Source organism: Procambarus clarkii, chromosome 40 (genome assembly GCF_040958095.1).
Source record: "Procambarus clarkii isolate CNS0578487 chromosome 40, FALCON_Pclarkii_2.0, whole genome shotgun sequence".
Classification (NCBI taxonomy): domain Eukaryota; kingdom Metazoa; phylum Arthropoda; class Malacostraca; order Decapoda; family Cambaridae; genus Procambarus; species Procambarus clarkii.
Genome location: NC_091189.1, coordinates 18403502 through 18422978, shown reverse-complemented (window position 1 = coordinate 18422978; position 19477 = coordinate 18403502). Strand labels below are relative to the sequence as shown.

At 40.8% G+C, this 19477-nt stretch overlaps 2 protein-coding genes across 3 annotated transcripts in view; one reads left to right on the top strand and one right to left on the bottom strand.

The window, feature by feature from the left end:
- LOC123757962 (uncharacterized) overlaps positions 1-19477 on the top strand; it is an 82297-nt gene extending 62820 nt beyond the window's left edge. For both annotated transcript variants that reach the window (XM_045741964.2, XM_045741965.2), the window contains 7 exons: positions 3539-4192; positions 5594-5764; positions 5923-6163; positions 8508-8630; positions 11949-12059; positions 13527-13928; positions 16152-19477. In XM_045741964.2, the coding sequence (XP_045597920.2) occupies positions 3548-4192; positions 5594-5764; positions 5923-6163; positions 8508-8630; positions 11949-12059; positions 13527-13928; positions 16152-16336 (1878 nt within the window). In that variant the 5' untranslated portion in view covers positions 3539-3547 and the 3' untranslated portion in view covers positions 16337-19477. The remainder of the gene's footprint in view (positions 1-3538; positions 4193-5593; positions 5765-5922; positions 6164-8507; positions 8631-11948; positions 12060-13526; positions 13929-16151) is intronic.
- On the bottom strand, positions 617-1252 carry LOC138372812 (neurofilament heavy polypeptide-like). Its single transcript, XM_069338473.1, has one exon. It carries the CDS (start codon positions 1250-1252, stop codon positions 617-619), a length of 636 nt encoding a protein of 211 aa, XP_069194574.1.

The window sequence follows — 19477 nt, the reverse complement described above, 5'->3', positions numbered from 1 at the left end:
CGCATCTGCTTGCTTACTGATGTTAGAACAAGCAGGAATAGAAGGCACTATTCCAGTCCCCGGGAGGCCGTTGGTGACTGTGCTCAACCACTTGGGCTGGACAGTAAAAGGACGGTCTCGCTTATGCCGATCGGCGTTCAAGCCCCAACCCCATCCCAATCCTTACCTTACTCCCTTTCAGGTCTTAGCGGCTTGACACTTTCTCCTGTTAGTAACCTCCCCTTCTCCCATTTCACCAGGGGGCTGTTGGTAACCCCTCTCCTGCCTCCGGGAAACTGTTGGTGGTTGTGCTTCACCAGGGTGCTGTGTTTCACCAGGGTGATGTGCTTCACCAGGGTGCTGTGCTTCACCAGGGTACTGTGCTTCACCAGGGTGCTGTGCTTCACCAGGGTGCTGTGCTTCACCAGGGTGCTGTGCTTCACCAGGGTGTTGTGCTTCACCAGGGTGCTGTGCTTCACCAGGGTGCTGTGCTTCACCAGGGTGCTGTGCTTCACCAGGGTGTTGTGCTTCACCAGGGTGTTGTGCTTCACCAGGGTGTTGTGCTTCACCAGGGTGTTGTGCTTCACCAGGGTGCTGTGCTTCACCAGGGTGCTGTGCTTCACCAGGGTGCTGTGCTTCACCAGGGTGCTGTTTCACCAGGGTGCTGTGCTTCACCAGGGTGCTGTGCTTCACCAGGGTGCTGTGCTTCACCAGGGTGCTGTGCTTCACCAGGGTGCTGTGTTTCACCAGGGTGCTGTGTTTCACCAGGGTGCTCTGCTTCACCAGGGTGCTGTGCTTCACCAGGGTGCTGTGCTTCACCAGGGTGCTGTGTTTCACCAGGGTGCTGTGTTTCACCAGGGTGCTGTGCTTCACCAGGGTGTTGTGCTTCACCAGGGTGCTGTGTTTCACCAGGGTGCTGTGTTTCACCAGGGTGCTGTGCTTCACCAGGGTGCTGTGCTTCACCAGGGTGCTGTGCTTCACCAGGGTGCTGTGCTTCACCAGGGTGCTGTGCTTCACCAGGGTGCTGTGCTTCACCAGGGTGCTGTGTTTCTTTAAGGTCTTGTGCTTTATTAAGGTGTTGTTCTTTACCAAGTTGTTGTGCTTCAAGATGTACTACATCAAGATGTTGTTCTTTACCAAGTTGTTGTGCTTCAAGATGTACTACATCAAGATGTTGTGCCTCATCAAGGTGCTGTGCTTCATTAAGGTGCTGTGCTTCATTAAGGTATTGTGCTTCAAAAGTGTTGTTCATCATCAGGATGTTGTGCTTCATCGGGGTGTTGTGCTTCGTCAATTTAATGTTCCACCAGGGTGTTGTGCTTGAACTTGTTGTTTCACCCGTGTGTTATGCTTCGCTAGTGTGTTGTGCTTCTCCTGGGTGCTGTGCTTCATCTGATTGTTGTACTTCATCAGAGTAATGTATTGGGCTTCACCAGTGTGTTCCGCTTCACCAAGGTGTTGGGCTTCACTTGGGTGTGTTGGGCTTCACTTGTGTTGGACTTCACCAGGCAGGGTGTTGAGCTTCACAAGGGTGGTGTGGTGTTGGATGAACCCATTACGCATTATTATTTTGCTGCGAGAATCTATGTTGGTGGTTTTGAAGCCCAGATTCTGGAACGGTGGAGAGGGTTTACACTCCCGGCCAAGATATCCATGATGCGAACAACATATACTCATTCAAATATAGAAACTTTTGCCCATATTCTGTAGTATACACAGTACACTGTTTAGTAGCCGTGAATAGTGGAGAGAGGCGAGGCTTCCCCTACCCCTCTCACATGTGTTTAGTCACAGCTGTTTCTTCCCAACCCCTTCCTCTACGAGGACTGTTGCCACCACACTCGCCTTTGTTTTCTAAATAACTTCCATACTCTAATCCAACTTATGATGCCCACCCTCCTTCCAGTGCCATGGGCATATGTCTTTCTATTAAGTCTTGCATTATGCACCGTATCAAAGGCTTTGCTAAAGTCAAATTATATAAAGTCGCAATCTTTTCCACTGTTGACTGCTTCAAATATGCTGCAAAAGAATGAGAGTAAATTTCTTCAACGTGAGCGGCCGTTAATAAAGCCATTAGATTTCTATCATTCTAATATTTTTAGGGTATACACGCATGATATTTGCTGCTATCAATTCAAGCACATTTCTTCAATAGACGGTATGGTAAATGATTGATAATTCGATGCAAATGAACAGAAAAATCAGTTCTACTATTTCTGTATTCTGCTGAAATCAATAATTTTTTAAATATGAAAACAAATATTGTAGATACCAAGCTTATCTTTACATTCTTTAAGAATCCAAAGAATTCTTTACATTCTTTAGATAGCAGTTATCAGTAGTATCTCAGGTTTAGTCATTAATGATTGCATTAACAGCAAACAAGGTTAACATGTAGGATGTGGAAAGGAGAGTTAGGTTGGTTACATACAGGTAATTAGGGAGTTTTAGTTTATTAAACTGGGTGAGAGAGAAGAACATTGTTTAATGTCATTAAGGAGGTCATTCCATAGTTTGGGACCCTTGATTTGCAGAGCATTTCTGCTATGGTTAAGTCACATTTTTGGAGTATCAAAAAGATATTTGTTTTTATGTGGTGCCCATGGGTTCTGTTACAGCCCACTTGGAAGTGCTTAAGGTCAGGATTATAATTAAAGGACAGAGTTATAGAGATGTAAAGTACACTTGAGAGGATGTGCAGTGACAGTGTTTAACATATTTAATGTTTAATATCAACAATGTTTAAACAGTCCCCGTGGTGTAGTGGATAAGACGCTTGCCTGGCGTTTTGCGAGCGCTTTGTCCTGGGTTCGATTCATGGCCTGGGAGGATTTCCTGGGCATAAATCCTTAACTGTAGCCTGTTTAACTCAACAGTAAAATGGGTACTTGGTTGTTAAATGATTTTTCACAGGGTCGTATTCCAGAGAACATAGGATTAAGGACTTGCCCGAAATGCTACGTGTACAAGTGGTTGTACAAGAATGAAAGAACTCTTGTACAGTATATATAAATAAATAAATTAATAAATACAAAATATTCAAAGATTTCAGCAAGAGTGCTGTGTGCTCTCTGAGACTAATGTTTGATATTTTACCTGGATTGTATATGACACTGGAAAGTCAGCTTACTATCATAATGAACACCAAGGAAGTTCCAATCTACTTGGGTTCATAATTCCTAGATTAATTTGATTGGCAAACTTGTTACCAAACACTATGCATAATGTTTTATCAATATTATGGGCATGTTTGTTAACAGTTAGCCACTGATGTATTTCTTTTTAGTTCAGTATTCACAATGTTATTTAGAATAAAAGGGTTAGGATCACAGAAAATGAAGGTTGTGTTATCAGCAAACAAAAGTGGCTAGAGCTGTTGAGCGGCATTTGGAAGGTCATTGATATAAATAAGAAAGAGGAGTGGACCAAGTATACTATCCAAAAGTACAGTATTTATAATGTTGAGAAAAGTTTTATATTTTTTACTTTGTATACGGGTTCCCTCTTGTTTTCTCATGTGATTATACTACAGTACTAGTTTTTTGTTTATTTTCAGTTGATCAAAATGTTGGTGGAAAACTCTGGGAACAGCAATGGTGGAGAGGGAAAAGGATCCAATGGAAGTAATGGAGGCAAGACCAATGGGGTGACAAAAACGAATGGTGGGACCAAGAGCAGTGTTAATAGCAAACCTACAAGCTGTAGCAAACTTAGTAGTTGCAACAAGCCTAACAGCTGCATAAAGCCTAGCAGTTGCAATAAGTCTAGTAACTGCAGTAAGCCTAGTAGCTGCAGCCAACCAAGCAGCTGCAGCAAGCCTAACAGCTGCAACAAACCTAGCAGCTGCAGCAAGCCTAGCAGCTGCAGCCAACCTAGCAGCTGCAGCAAGCCTAGTAGCTGCAGCCAACCTAGCAGCTGCAGCAAGCCTAGTAGCTGCAGCCAACCTAGCAGCTGCAGCCAACCTAGCAGCTGCAGCCAACCTAGCAGCTGTAGTCAATCTAGCAGCTGCAGCCAACCTAGCAGCTGCAACAAGCCTAACAACTGCAACCAACCTACCAGTTGCAGCAAGCCTGCCCCAACAACTCCCACCAGGAGCATATCCAGTGGAGTTGATTCTCAGCTGATGTACACACCACCTCATGTCCTCATCCGGTCCATCTCCTCGCTCTCACAACACTCCCTCAGGCCTCTAACACCAGAACATGACCAGGTATTGTCTTATATAGTCTTATATACTCCTAATTATTCTATGATATTTACTAAAGTTTAAGAACTGGTGACTTTAAAACACTTGGCTTAATGTAATACTGAACAGGTATAAATGAATATAGACTTATCTGGAGAAGGTCTACTGCAGCTGAAGCTCACAATGGGTTTATACTTAAGTGGTTGACTCTGTAAACTCTCTGAGAGTATCATTCCTAGACTGTCAATCTGTTCTATGAAGAGAACTATGCCTTGTATTCTGTACTCATTTTATTGTCTTCAGGTTTACGAAATATTTGCAATGTATTCCCATTGAACGAATGAGAGCCGAGAGCCCTTGATGTTGGGATTTTTTAACTGGCTCTGTTACAACCTTGTCATTGGAACTAATTTTCTTATTTTGCCCTTCTGACATTTTTAGAATATGATTGTGTTCATATTTGGAGTTAGTCCTTGCATTACTTTCTAACATATATTGCTATACTGAAGTGTTCAGCAATATATGCTGGTGCCTGTGCAAGACAGAAGGTTAAGTGAAAGGACACTAGCACAACAAAAGTATATTCTTGAAGCAGGTTATTTATATAGTAAAACGAAGCGAGGAGACTGTAGCCAGATATAGGATGCTGTGGGACAAGCCATCAAGCAACAGGGTGGATAGTTTTGCCAGAGAAGACATTGGGAAACAGACCTTATGGGAATAGACATAAGGGCTGAATGGATAAAAAAGTTCAGCTTGCCCGTATTTATATCAGTTTCAGAGGAAGAGCCTAGAGATTGGAGACATACCACAGACCCTAAAAGTTGCTGATCTGCTTTGTTCTTCAACGTATCATTGAGGGACCTGCATTTGTTGAGGAACCTGTATTTGTTGAGGAACCTGTATTTGTTGAGGAACCTGTATTTGTTGAGGAACCTGTATTCATTGAGGGACCAACATTCATTGAGGGACCTACAAGGTAACTGCGAGGTAACCACAAAACGTACATTCACTGAGGGACCTGCACTTGTCATTGTATGAAACTTCCTCTCACCCTTTTCTCCTCTACTCTCAATGGATGATCTCTTTCCTACTCACAATTTATGTAATAGCTTAAGGAAACTCGATAAAAATTATAGTTACAGCAAAGATCAGCTATACTTTTACAGGGGGGTCAAAAACATTGCCAGGAAACATCTGTGTTATGTCCCACTGTACTTAGTGAATACTAGATGAATTGGCTAAACAGTTGTGCTGTAATTTCCTTTTGAGCTAGATTAGTAATTTTGGTTTTGTTTTATTATGGCTTTAATAAATGGGATGAAACAGGAGCATGAATTTTCACTTAAAGCTAAATTACTGTACGTACAATATTTTATACACATCATACATCCATTCATGTTGTACTGTATTGCTTCTTGGCAGGATGATGGGATTGTGTCTGTTCCAGCCTTACGCAAAGGTGTGTTGCTCCAGGCTCGAGACCGTCTTTTCTCACGCTGGAAGGAACGTTATTTTGTTCTTACTCGGGATTACCTTGCATGCTTCAGAAGGGGTTCTACCAAATATTCTGAAATGGGATCGTTTATATTTAAGGTAAGTAAAAATGTAATTTTTAATCAGTGATTTAAAATTTGCAGCTAAACATAACTCCTATACTTCAGTCAATTATATTTATCATATAAAAGGCAAATAAAATAAAACTGTACAAATCCTGAACTTAAATAGACTGAATTCAAAATTAATATTTTTAGGTTAACTTAGCCTGTGTGGAGTGTGTAGAATGGCAGGATCGTCGTGGCGGTCCAGCTCTGGCACTATCTTTACCTCGTGAAGGCAGAGTACTACTAAGAGCCAAATCAGGCTTAGATCAGTGGTATAGATTATTACTGGAGGCTACAAGTGCCTCTCGTCATCGACGCAGTGCCCTCCGCCGTGGTACTTCCACCACACACTTAAATAACAACCTAGATACCACACCTCCAGTTAAATCAGGTAAGAACCTATAAAAAAAATCATTAAAATTTACAATTAATGAATTTATTTTTTATCATTTGAAATTTTGTTTTTCACATCATATATCACCTCTGCTGCTTACTATATTCATGGGATGACAGTTGCCTACTAGCAAGGAAATATATGTCAAGAATAGATGTCTCTGGTTGCTGTCTTCCTGTCAGGGTGTGGAGGGCAAGGATACCTCCAAAAGGTAAAGAATTCTCCTGATGTCAGACGATATTTAACTTCAGTTAGTGCAGCTTAACAAAAAGTTTATTTGGTTTTATGAGGACTTCTCTCACATCCAGTGACACTTCTCTTCCCTCATCATGAGTACTGCTCTCACATCCGGTGAAGCTTCTCTTCCAAAATTCTTAATATAAGTACAGTAATTGTAATTTACCTGAATTTACCCGAGGGCCACTAATACTAGTGACCTCGACAAGGACAGGAAGCTGGCGGCTTGTCAAAGGTCCCCCCCCCCCATTTGTGCTGATGATCTTTTCTATCTGTATTTTGAAACCCTGCAAAGTTTTGGCATTTATGGCTTCAGCAGGAAGATTGTTCCATGGGTTTACAACCCTTATGGGTAAAAAAGCATCTCCTGTTTTATGTCCTACAATGGGACTTGTTGAGCTTGAACCTGTTGCTCCTTGTTCCTGTTACATCTGATCTTTTGAAGAAAGTGTTGGGATCTACATTGTCCAAATTGTTTAATATTTTCGCCTCAGTGTATACTGAAGTTTCCTGCTGGTCCTTTCGTCACTTTTTGTCTCTTCGTAGGTTGTCTTCGATTTCTGAACAAGTTGTTTAGTCCTTTCTCTCTTGGCTGTTTCAGGACCTGCATCATATGCTGAATACTGTCACCTCATATCGTGCGGCGCTGGCGGAGCTGCTTCAGCATGTGTTTGGGTGGATGTCACTTCTGCTCCATTCCATGAGCTTTATCGGGCATTGTTTCACCTCTGGCTTGCTTATGCGCCAACTGAGCTGTCCTGATCTTTAGACTGGGTGCTCTCTCTTTTTCTCTCTTCCCGGTTTGTGGTGGCCCATTCAGTTCAGGACTGTTTTTCTAAGGCTTGTTTTCTTGTTGGCATTGGCCTCTGGGGGTTGGGTCAGGGGAGCTTCATGCTCTCCTCCGGCACAGGGTTTTCTGCTCTTTTGGTCATGATGATAGGTTTGTTCATTTGCAGCTGTCTCTCTCTTTTCTGGCAAAGAATGGGATTGCTGCTTTCCGGAGGATCCTTGGGTTATTGATGCTTGCTTGGTTTGGCCAGGGGGGGGGGGGGGGATCATGTATTGTGTCCGGTTGCGGCTCTTTGCCGTTACTTGCACGCCACGGCTTCGGTGGCTGGGGACACGCTTTGGGTGGACCCCGGTTTCCCTTCTCCACTTTTCCAGGGCATGGGTCTACCAGGTTGTCTGCAGGGTTATTTGCTCCATCTAGCCTGTGGTCTAACCCCGTGCCCACGACATTTGTAAGTTTGTGGCTTTTGCTGCTGTTTTGGAAATGTCCTGGGATGACATTTGGGCGCTGGGTTTTTGGCAGTCAAACAGGGTCCTGGCCGCATGGTACCTTGTTAATGTTTCTGGCCCTACTCGGGTGTGTGTAGCCTTGGGTCGCAGGTTGCAGCCAATTGTCTTGACTTCGAGTTGAGGAGCGAGCAACGACTGCCTCAAGGTAAGTCCCTCGTTTTCTTATCTTTTGTTAGGTAGTTCTGAGGAGCCGGAGGGGCTCTCCACAGAAAACCAGCGTTGAATGTAATGAAATGGCATTTTTTGGGTGAGTCCCGGAGGCTCCCCGGCAACCTTCCCTCCTTCCCTCCAGTTGGCGGTTTTTACATTTTTGACATTGTCTCTGAACTGGGGTTGGATAACTGGTATAAGGTGTCTGGGGCTTCCCCTTCCCGCTTCCGGGGAGGGGGGAGGTGCGCAGACAGCGGCGTGGTGGCAATGGTGAAGTCATGCTTGTTTTCAGTTTGGGGAGTTCTGCTTGCTAGTTCAGTTTTTGGTCGCAATTTTTAACCCTCCTCATGCCACTCTGAGTGGGCCAGGTTCTGGCTCATGAACCTAGAAAATGGGCTAGAATTTCATCGAATTGACTGATGCCACGGTCTAATACAGTGGTTGCACATACATATCAGCCTGGTAAGCTCCGCGGGAGCCTCCAGGACTCGCTAGAAAATGGCGTTTCATTACATTCAATACTGGTTTTTGTTATTTTTTCAGTCATCCTAATTTATTACAGTTTCTCTCTTAAAATTTGTATGAAAAGAAAAATGTGAAGGCTAATTTTTTATCCAAATTTGAGAAAGTTGGTTAAAATGTTATATAATTCCAGGTGGTATACAGTACAGTCTAAGTGGGTCAACTCCAGAAATAACAAGGCTGTGTGATTCAGTTTGCGATGACTCCCCTGGTGGCAGTAGTGCACGAGTTCTCACACGACACCATCGATTTTCTCGTAAGTGCAAAATTCATTAATTAACTTTTAATAAGATATGTGTTTAAGGGGAAAAGTATTATTTTTAAATATACATATTTAGGAAAAGGAACTTGTATTGTAAGAAATTATGGCCATTCATTACTGAATTATATTTTATTGTTAAAGTAATTTTGATGAGTCAGTAACACTTTCTGCTGGACTGTAGATTATAATTTTTTTTAATAAAATAGATTATCCTGGTTACTCACCTGGGTTACCTTATAGGGATTCAGCATAACTGAATTTCCAGTTTAGCTGAATTTACCTGAAGGCCACCATCTCTCTAGAGGCCATGACAGGAACATGAAGCCAGCAATTGTCAAATGCCTCCCCCCCCCTCCCAAGCCCCCACTATTTTTCTGACGATTTTATTCACCCGAGTTTTGAACCGTAGCAATGTCTTGACATTCATGACTTCTGCAGGTAGGTGTTTCTGTGGATTTATAACCCAATGGGTGAAAAAGCATTTCCTGTTTTCTGTCCTATGTTGTGGCTTGTTGAGCTTGAAGCTGTTGTCTTGTATGTGTTACATTTGACCTCTTAATGAACTGGTCTGAATCAACATCCTTCAACACATTCAATATTTTAAAGGTTTCGATGAGATCAGCCCTGTCATGTCTGGTTTGTAATGCTGTTAGTCCTGTTGCCTTCAACTGTTTCTGGTATGAGTCAATATAGTTCTGGGATGAATTTTGTTGCCTGATGTTGAACTTTCTCCAAAACAGATATGTCCTTCTGAAGATGAGCTCGCCATGCTTGATACAGTTGTCCAAATGAGGGCAGAAAAGAGATTTGTACAGTTGAAGAAATTCAATTTTACAAATTGTCTTTATAGTTGAATAAATTCAACTGTACAATGCATTGAATATATAATATTTTATCTGTATTTATAATGTTATGCCATGGTTTCTGTGGGGAGCCCCTACAGCTCCCTGGAGCTTATCGGGCTAATGTATGTTATATTAGCCCTTACATCATTACACTTATTCATTTGTTCATTTGATGCATCACGTTAGTGTGATCTCCGTGTGTAGTGATGTAAGGGCGAAGAGGGAGAACGGCCTATTGACATAGCTCGGGTGCAGGGAGGAGTTGTGTAAAATCCTGGTTTGTGCCTCGGAGAGGCTATGGGATCCAGTAAGTTCAGTAGAACTTCGGTTTCAACTCCTTTATCCTGTCGTAGCTCAGTAGATTAAGGCAGTGTCTGGGATGCTCCCGGACGCAGGTTCAAATCCTCGTCACGGCCCTTGTGGATTTGGCCACCCGTTTTTAATCAGAGGGTTCAGACGACTGACTCAGCAATCATCCGTTCAGACGACTGACTTGTCGTCTCTCGGCTAGGGCTTTGTGACCAGTACTCACCAGGCTGATGAAGGATAATGGGGGTACGTCCTTCCGTTGGGCTCACAGCACGGTGCAGGAGTTTGCGGCGGTTTGGCTGTCACTTCGGAGGGTTCGGGTCGCTCGGGGTTCAACCATCTGGCTCCATTCAGACTGTTCTCCGAAGGTTCATTGCTTGAATCACGAGGGTTCTCTTCGGTCCTTGCCTCTTTGGAGCTGGTCGCTTCAAGTGGCTCATCTGCTTCCTTCTCGGTGTTTGGCTATGCGTGCGGTTCATATCCAGGGAGTGTCCAATGTCCTGGTGGACAGCCTGTCTTAGTTGTCCCCCTTGTTCATGGAATGGATGGTCGACACAGATTCCTTCAGTTGGCTGTGCTGGACTCCTGGACATGAACCTAGTCGCATTGGTGTGGTCTCAGCATCTCCCGATCTATGTGGCGCCTTTCTCCGACTGTGAGGCTATCGTGGTGGATACTTTTCGGCAGGACTAGTCGAGGTGGGGGTTGGCCTGTACCTCTTCCCCCTGGTCCAGCTGTTTCTTCGGGTTCTGGCTTGGTTGGTATCCTACCATGGGAGAGTAGTCCTCATGGCCCTTTGGTGGCCGGCCCAGCCTTGATTCCAGGTGCTGCTTGCTCTGTGTGCGAACCCATGATGTTTTCTGCGGCTCTGACTCTTGCAGCAGGACGGTCCAGTCCGGTACAAAGCTGGTTCGGTCTTCTCCTCCACTCTTTGCATCTGTTTTTTTTTTTACGCGGATTTATCACCATTTGTATGGTGATCAGGTGGCTTCGTTGATGGTGTCCCACCTGAGACCTTTGTCTCGCAACAGTATGAAGTTTCCTGGCGTTCTTACTGCCATTTTCTCTCTCTTCGTAAGTTGTCTTTTATTTCTGATCGCGTTGTCTTGTCCTGTCTGTCTTGGCTTTTTCTGGACTGTCATTTGATGCCTAATACTGTCGCCTTGTGTCATACGGTGCTGGCGGAGTCAGTCCAGCTTGCGTTCAAGGTGGGTGTGTCTTCTGCCCAATTCCGTAAGCTTTCTCATGCTTAGTTTCACCTCTGGCCTGCTCATGCGCTGCCTGAGCCGTCCTGGTCCTTGGACAGGGTGCTCAACTATCTTTTGTCTCCTCAGTTTGTGGTGGGCCCTTTGGTTCATGATTGTTTTTCCAAGGCTCTGTTTCTGTTGGCATTGGCCTCTGGGGGTCGGGTCGGTGAGCTTCATGCTCTCCTCCGGCACAGGGGTTTCTGCTCTTTCGGTCCTGGTGGTCAGTTTTTTCAGCCTTGGGTCATTGATGCTTGGTTGGTCAGGCTGGGGGTGCATCATGTGTTGTGTCCAGTTGCAGCTCTTCGCCGTTATCTGCTCTTAGGCTTCGGTGGCTGGGGATGCGTTTTGGGTTGATCCGATTTCCCTCGTTCCCTGTTCCAGGGCTTGGGTCTTTCAGGTCGTCTGCAGGGTCATTAAGGCCAGCCTAAGGTTTATCCTCGTGCCCATAACGTTAGGAAGTTTGGTGCATTTTCTACCATGTTTGACAACATGTCCTGGGCTGATATTCGGGCGCAGAGATTTTGGAGGTCAAACAGGGTCCTGGCTGCCCGTTATTTAGTTAACGTTCCTGCTTCTGGACGTTCCTGTGTTGTTTTGGGTCACATGTTGCCGTCAATTGTGTCAACTTTGCGTTGAGGAGTGTATGGCTGCCGCTTCACGAGTAAGTCCCTCTTTTCCTTGTCTTTGGTTATGTAGCTCCAGGCAGGAAGCTGTAGGGGCTCCCTACAGAAACCCAGCATCAAGTGCATGGAACGCCATTTTCTGGGCGTAGGTGAAACGCCTATGCTGGGTTTTTTTACTTAAAGTATTGCATGGTACATAAGTATCTTGTGTAACATGTCCCTCTATAAATGCCATTTAATAAAACTTGACTGGTCAATCAGTTTGTAAGCTTGTCTAATTCTTAACAGTTCTTGCTGATGTGGACCTTGGCTCATGTGACACAGATGTAGCCACCCCCTCCTCCTCTGTCACCTCCTCCAACAAATTTAGTACATCAACATCAGCTTCTAATACCTCAGGTGAGTTTCTATAAAAGACATGAGTAAAAAGTAGGTATAAATAACTGGTTGTTTTTAATTTTCAGAAGATATATTTTGTTGGCCATCGTTATTAGCCATTTACCACTTCCATAGGAAAGTAAGGCACCCATCTTGATTTGCAGGATAAGTATGAATGGAAAAGAATATTAGTGCCAGCCTTTCATACTGAGGGAAATAGAGAATGTGTACAGAGACAGTGTTTCCAAATGAGGGGGAAACAGAATGAGAGTACAAATCAACATTAGGTATAAATGAGTCGAGAGAGAGATGTAAATTAGTACTCGTGTGCAGTGTGGGTGATAAGCAAGTGGATTGAGCTTGGAACAGAGGTTGTAGAAGTCTCCTCCATTCACAGCTTCTACAACAAGTACAAAAAGAGAATTGGAATGCCAGCCAGTTTAAATGCACTACTGTAGGTATAATAGCTGAAGTGGGGCTCAAAAGCTAGATCTCAAAAGCTAGATCTCGCTCTCTTTATGCTGTTATATAAACACAACTGTTTAGACTGCATTGTCACAGGCCACCAGGGCTAGGATTTATCTAAGACTTAAGAATCCCACTACAAAACCTATAAATCTTCCTTTAATCATGGCAGCCTACATATTCTGTACTGTATTTGTAAACAGTTTATGAACTTCAAAATGGTATAGAGTCATTCTTGACCCAAGTTGTTATTGCTATAAATGACCTCATGGCACTTTAGCGCTCATAAACTGTTTAATAAATACTGTACAGTGGGAGCTCGAGTGACGAGCGGCTCCAGTTACGAGTATTTCGAGCAACGAGCAAGCCACTCGCAGATAATATGTTTCGACTGACGAGCTTTCCCTCGATTAATGAGCGTTCCTGCTGGTTCTCGGACACCTCTGATGACAGTTTTGTTGTTTCACAAGACAAGTTTTCCACATGACGAGCTCGGTGCCGGAACGGATTAAACTCGTTAATCGAGGTGCCACTCTACTGTACTAGGACCATATTTTCTAATAAAAATGGAAATGATAATTAAAAATATATAATGACTCACCTGGATAGAGCAAGTTTATTAGAATAATAGGTTTGTAATAGGAAATTCAACATTTGTTAAATGCTGTATGTTTTTAGGTTGACTTTTTACCATTATGGACAGGGCTGTAAAATGATGTTGCAGCCAAAGGGTTAAGAAAATCAGTGACTCCAATGAAATGAAAGGTAGCGCTTGCAACACAGGATGATTTTGTTCCATGTTGTCCATTCATCTTGGCTAATAATTTAAGTTCGTCTTTACATTTCAGGCTTTAGCCTTTCAGGCTAAAGGTTCGTCTTTACATTCAAGAATATATTCTTATTCAGTAGAAGAATAAATATAAAAACAAACATTCTAGTTTTATAAGTGCAGTGCATAAATTTTAAGCTCAAGTGCTTTGTCAGATATGATTCACAAATTTAGTTTAATAAAATGCATTTCAGGATCAGGTGGTTCTTCATCGCTGGCTTCTTCACCTTCTCTTCGAGGCTCTTGTGCTTGGCCCCGTCCATCGTCTCCTCTACGCCCTGTTCTGGGTGATGCTCCCAGGTCGAGACTCTCGCTGTATGAAGGTGCCCGAGAAATGCCAACCAGTGCCAAGATGCGCCATTCAGTGTGTCTTGAGCCTCGGGATCAAGCTCAGGACCTTGCTAGAAAACAAAAGAACAGACATTCTATATGTGTAGAACCTCGTGACTTGGCACGAACCCGGGCATCGCTCTGCCTGGAGCCCCGCAATCCCTTGCTGGACCTCATGGAGAGTGTAGAGGCCATTCCATCATTGCTGTCGCCTGAAGGCTCTCGACTTTCAACATCTGCTAGAACATCACCATCAAAAAGTGAAGGTGTGCTTGACTTTGACCTTGTCTTAGTATGCATTACAACTGGTTGTCTTATATATATTTTTCTTCATATAATTATTTCTCACTGCAGTCTATAAATTTCCCACTTTCTTCCTTATTTTTGTTTAAAGATATAAATAGTGCACAAATAACTTGAAGCATCATGTTTAATGAAGAATTTTCAGGCATCTGTCCACCAACTTAAAATTGTAGAGTATTGAATTCAGGAATGACTTAAGCATGGCAAAGAATTCCACAAACTTTGTGGAATTAAATTAATCTTAACACTTTCACACTCATCAAACGCTCCCGCGGTCCATAATTTTTCTCGTGTCCAAGTCGTGGACGATAATTGATAACAACACGATAATTGATATCAGAACACTGGAAAGATTATAAATACTATTTTGGTCTAAATTTTTAAATATTTGTTAAAATTCTATTTATTGTGCTACTGTATTATTATGGGACTAGTTTCAAAATGCACACCTTTAGACTGCGAACAATTTGATACCAAAATGAAAGATGTAACACGAAAGTTGGTGTCAGAACACTGGAAAGATATAAATAATTTTGTGATGGTGAGCGTCCAAAATATAAAATATTTGTTAAAATTCCATTTATTGCTCTATTATTATGGGCCTAGTTTTAAAATACTCTTCTTTATATTGCAAACAATTTGATACCAAAATGAGAGATGTAACATGAAAATTGATGTTATCAAACTGAACGAGTATACACATTAGGTTGCGGTGTGCCAGTTGGTGCTCGTTCACGGGTAACTTTAGGCTTTGCTGCGGAGAGTCATGCCGGGCTTTTGGACATTATATGCATATACACCTGCAGGGAATTTAATTGCGAACACAATGATACCAAAATGAACGACGTAGCATGAGAATTAAGGTGAGAAAACTGAAATGAGTATGCACATTTTACTGATTTTGTGTGCTCACGGGTAATTTGCCGAATTTAGGTTTTGCTGTGGGGAGTCACGCCGGGCTTTTGAACATTATTTGCATATACACCTGTAGACAATTCTATTGCGAACACAATGATACCAAAAAGAACGACGTAGCACGAGAATTAAGGTGATAAAACTGAAATGAGTATACACATTTCGGTGTCGCCGCATACTCGACCGCACGCACGCACACACCGCCGGGAGCATGACGTCAAAGTCTGCAGCGTGCATGCTCTGGCTGCAATAGTGTTAAAATGTTCAATTATAGAATTTTCAATATAAAGTTTGTTTCTAGTCTTATGCCCACTCTGGTATGTCCTCACTGAGGACGGTCCTCATTCTTCTCAGTTCTTGTTTCTCAATGCTACTTTGATAATAACCATTTTAGTATAGTACAGTGATACCTCTGTTTTCAAATTTAATCCATTCTCAGAGACGGTTCAAAAAACAAAAAAATTAAAAAAGCGAAACAAATTTTCTCTTAAGAAACAATGTAAATTGAATTACTGTATTCCGTTCCACACCCCCCAAAAATATTAACTTAAAAATATATTTTGTACATACTACTACTAATATTTTGTACTACAGTATGTACAAGTATATCTTACCTTTATTGAGGACTTGTTGGCGTATGGAAGACGGTGAGGAAAGGGAAAGGAGGAGAGGTGTTAGTGTTTGGAAGGGGAGTCCCCTTCCATTTTAACAGCAGTGATGACATTTCTAGGGGTACTCTCTCTCTCTTACGTTTTGCAGGCAAACCACTAGGACCTGGTTGTGGCTCACTGCTTGCTTGTCTCACTGCTTGCTTATCTCACTAAGAATCTGTCTATAGAGACACCTGTTTTTCTTTACGTTTTAACACTTGTCTGTAGTGAAACATCACATTGTCTCACTATGAGTGATCTTTTGTTTTTCTTCTGACCATTGTTTTTTATGGGCCAACTGAAGCACGCCACATGCTCAGTCAGCCCATACGTATATCAACAAACTCGAGTACCAAGGCAAATGAACAAATCCACGAGGGCCATGATGAGGGCTTGAACCTACGGGAAGCCAACGGGGCTCCCCCCAGAAAAGTTCTTATAAAATTATACATTTACATTACACAATCTTTGTTCTAAAAATGATGTTTTTACTATTTGAAGGAATTTTCTTGATTACTAGCACCCTACAACAAACTAAAATACACAAAAGTTATGTATCACATTATGTAATTCACATTTAACAATTATAAATTTGTTAACTCATAATTCCTTTTATATCAGGTGACAGAAGATCCAGCAATGATGTCCCACTCATGGTGAGTGAAGTTGACATTAGTCCTTGTCCAGGGGCTGCCGCTACCCGTCCACGTGCACACTCCACCTCACTCACTCCAGAGCGTTCTCTAGGACCACGTTCACGATCAAATTTAGGCTTCTTCCGACACTCAGGCCTCTTTAACCATTAAGTTTTTAGGATTAATAAATACAACACACACACCATACATACACAAGAAAAATTAATATAAGGTTTAATTGTACCTTATGAAATCTCTTTAAGAGTGCTCGTCACACACTGCCTCATGGGGTGCATGATTCACCCCAAGTAAACAACATCCATTCCCTTTAAACATTATTTGCTATGAAAACAGAATTTGTTAATTTAAAGGATTTGTAGGACTAAGCTATCTGCTGAAAAAAGTAATAACCATTGATTCAATTGCATTTTACTTTAAATTATGATTTACATACACCAGGTATGAACTTTTCCAACAATTTCCTGTATGTTTTGTAATATAATGCAATTCATTCATAATTCCTCCCTCCATACAATTTTACATATCCATCATTCATGCATTCTTTTATTTTGTAACAGTTTTCATATTAATAGAATTTACAGAATGATGAAATATATTGTTTAGTTTTGGATCTAGTTTACAGCAATAAATTTTTTAAGCCTGAAAATGTTTTATGACACGTAAAAGCAGTGTGATGCAGGGATCACCCCCACCTCCTTCCCTCCTTCCAAGCAGCTGCTAATATTTCACAGGATGTAGTTCTTGGGCAGGTAATAATTCATCAAGCAACTATATTAATTTTCAAAATTCATATTGTTCTGTGTATGGTTTGGCAGTATGCAAAATACACCAGTACTATAATCCCACCACCCAAATTAGATGTAAATATAATAAATCTTGTCTATAATAGTGAACAGTTTGAGGGAAGATCATCACATATGTATCAGTTATTTAACATGCTTGCAAAGAAAACAATTCCACTACTTTCTTTTTCTTCTCTTTCACAAAATTCTTACTGCTTTATTGTCTGATATACATATTATTTAAGCAAGTCACTGAGCTTGTATATACAGTACTTCATAATTAGATAATGTGCATAAACCAGTGAAAAACCAAATATGATATACAAGACATACAAGCATTGCCTGATTAAAAACTAGTCATTTCTGAGGGTGTGGACATACCACTGAATTACAATAAGTGCATTTACAAATAGTACTATTGATAAGTTTTTGGGTTTCCATGGTCATTAAGTAAATATTCATTTATTAAGAAAGGTATATTTTACTAATCTGTAAATGATGTGCTGAACTTGGTGCTTTCTGCTCTTATCAAATTAAACAGAAGATCAGTTACCAAAACCCAACTAGATCAAAATTGTATTGTTGAATATGGCTGGAGCAATAAATTTAATAATAATAATAGCAATAATAATAATAATAATACTGTAATAATAATAATATTGATCAAAACAAGGCTTAAAATACAAAATAACTTGTAAATTACTGTAATTATTTTTTACAGTAATCAAACATATGTACATTCTTTTATTTAGTAAATATAAATCATTAAATTGTAAATAATTTGGATATTTCACAAGAAAAATATTGAGTGGATTTCAAAGCCTGAATTTTATGCAAAATTATTTAGCAATGATCATAAATGCTAACATGTAATCAAACAAATGTTATATGCAAATGGTGCTCTCAAATATGGAGGTAATCTTGCCAGATAGAGTTCTTGGGATAGACTGATCAATATATGACATGACAAATCGTAGCCTCCCTCCAAGTTTTCAGTCTGTAAAATTTGCAATGTAATGTAAAGTTACTACTAAATTTAATTATGCATTTGTGCTTGAAGTTGAAAAAATTATAGTGTTGTGTAGAATGATAGCATAGTTTAGGGTGCGGCTCTGTACTTGCTTATGCTGACTCCCATCCATTATGATAAATGTCATGGAATGTGACGAAGTGTACAAGCGAGGTTGAATATATTTGTATATATTCACCATGCTTTTACAGTCTTTAGTTTTGAATTATAGTTCACCTCCTACATAGTAACTCTAGGATGTTATAAGCCATAAATTTGACTACAGCTGTTCAAATATGCTCATGAAACGAGACAATTGATAATTATCTCTACAGCATAGTCTAAGATTTACATTTGTACTACCATATGTTGCAACATAATACAATAAATCATCTCACAGCTGCTTCAGTGTATGCTGTATTAAATAATGCTGTTTCTGTGTCAAGATGCGATATGTGCTTTTATAAACAAATGTAAAAGGGTATTTACTTTATGGCAAAAATATTACAAATGAACTCTGTGGGGCATGTTTAATAAATATTTGCAACTATGAGCTGGTGTTAAGAGGACTCAAGACTATTTCATTTACTAAGCAATACTACTACTAACTATAACCTCCAGATGTCTTTCAGCTTTTTGGCAGCCATCCGTGAGTTTTGGAAAAGATGTTTGTGGTATTTATATTATTTGTAAGTGAAATGATTGGTTAGATTCTAAAGGTATTTTTCTTTTGTTTATGTAATTCTTGCACGTAAGTTATGAAGTGTTTGTGAAAAATTATTGTTTTTGCCAGTAATATTTTACTGCTGCATCCTTGATCATAACAAATTAAAAATGTAGATATACATTTGACTGAAATTAGGTGCTTTGTATGAAATGTAATGCTTGAATTGCAGATTTCCTTGCAACTGCTAAATACAAAGACTTTTCCTTAACTCGTTTAGACTTCAGACCTCTCACGCTGTCAAATGTGGTGTCCAGTGGCACTTTAAAATACAAGTATTTCTGCTGTAAGAAACGTAACTCCATAATGTGATATCTTGTGCTCTTCCACTCAATTTAACTAAGAGTGGCATTAATGGTGAGGTTAATTTCCTTTACTAATTCTAAACTTGTATATTTCTGAATAATAAGAATAATAAATCATTATCTCATTACATCAGACATCTTTGTAAAAGGTGCAAAAGAAAAGACAATTTTGAAAGAATTGTTCATCATCGTTCTTCAGCACTTTTTAAAATGCAAGATAGTTCCTCTGGCATAAAAGTAATTACCTTTATTTCAGTATGTCATCTAAAGCTCAACACCTGATAATTCTTGTAACAGATTACAATGCATAACATTCAAGTAATGAGTAATAATAATAATGCAATACAGTATAGATTTCTCATGTAAACACTACCAATTCTACTTTGGAAACATCTTTCTTTTGTTTACATTGTCCTGTACCTACAGTAGGTAACTGTATACATAAAAGTTAATAAAGGTAATCAAATGTTA

Bases quoted from the DNA above. Each gene is read 5' to 3' on its own strand.
- LOC138372812 (XM_069338473.1), bottom strand. From the start codon at position 1,252: ATGAAGCACAACATCCTGATGATGAACAACACTTTTGAAGCACAATAC.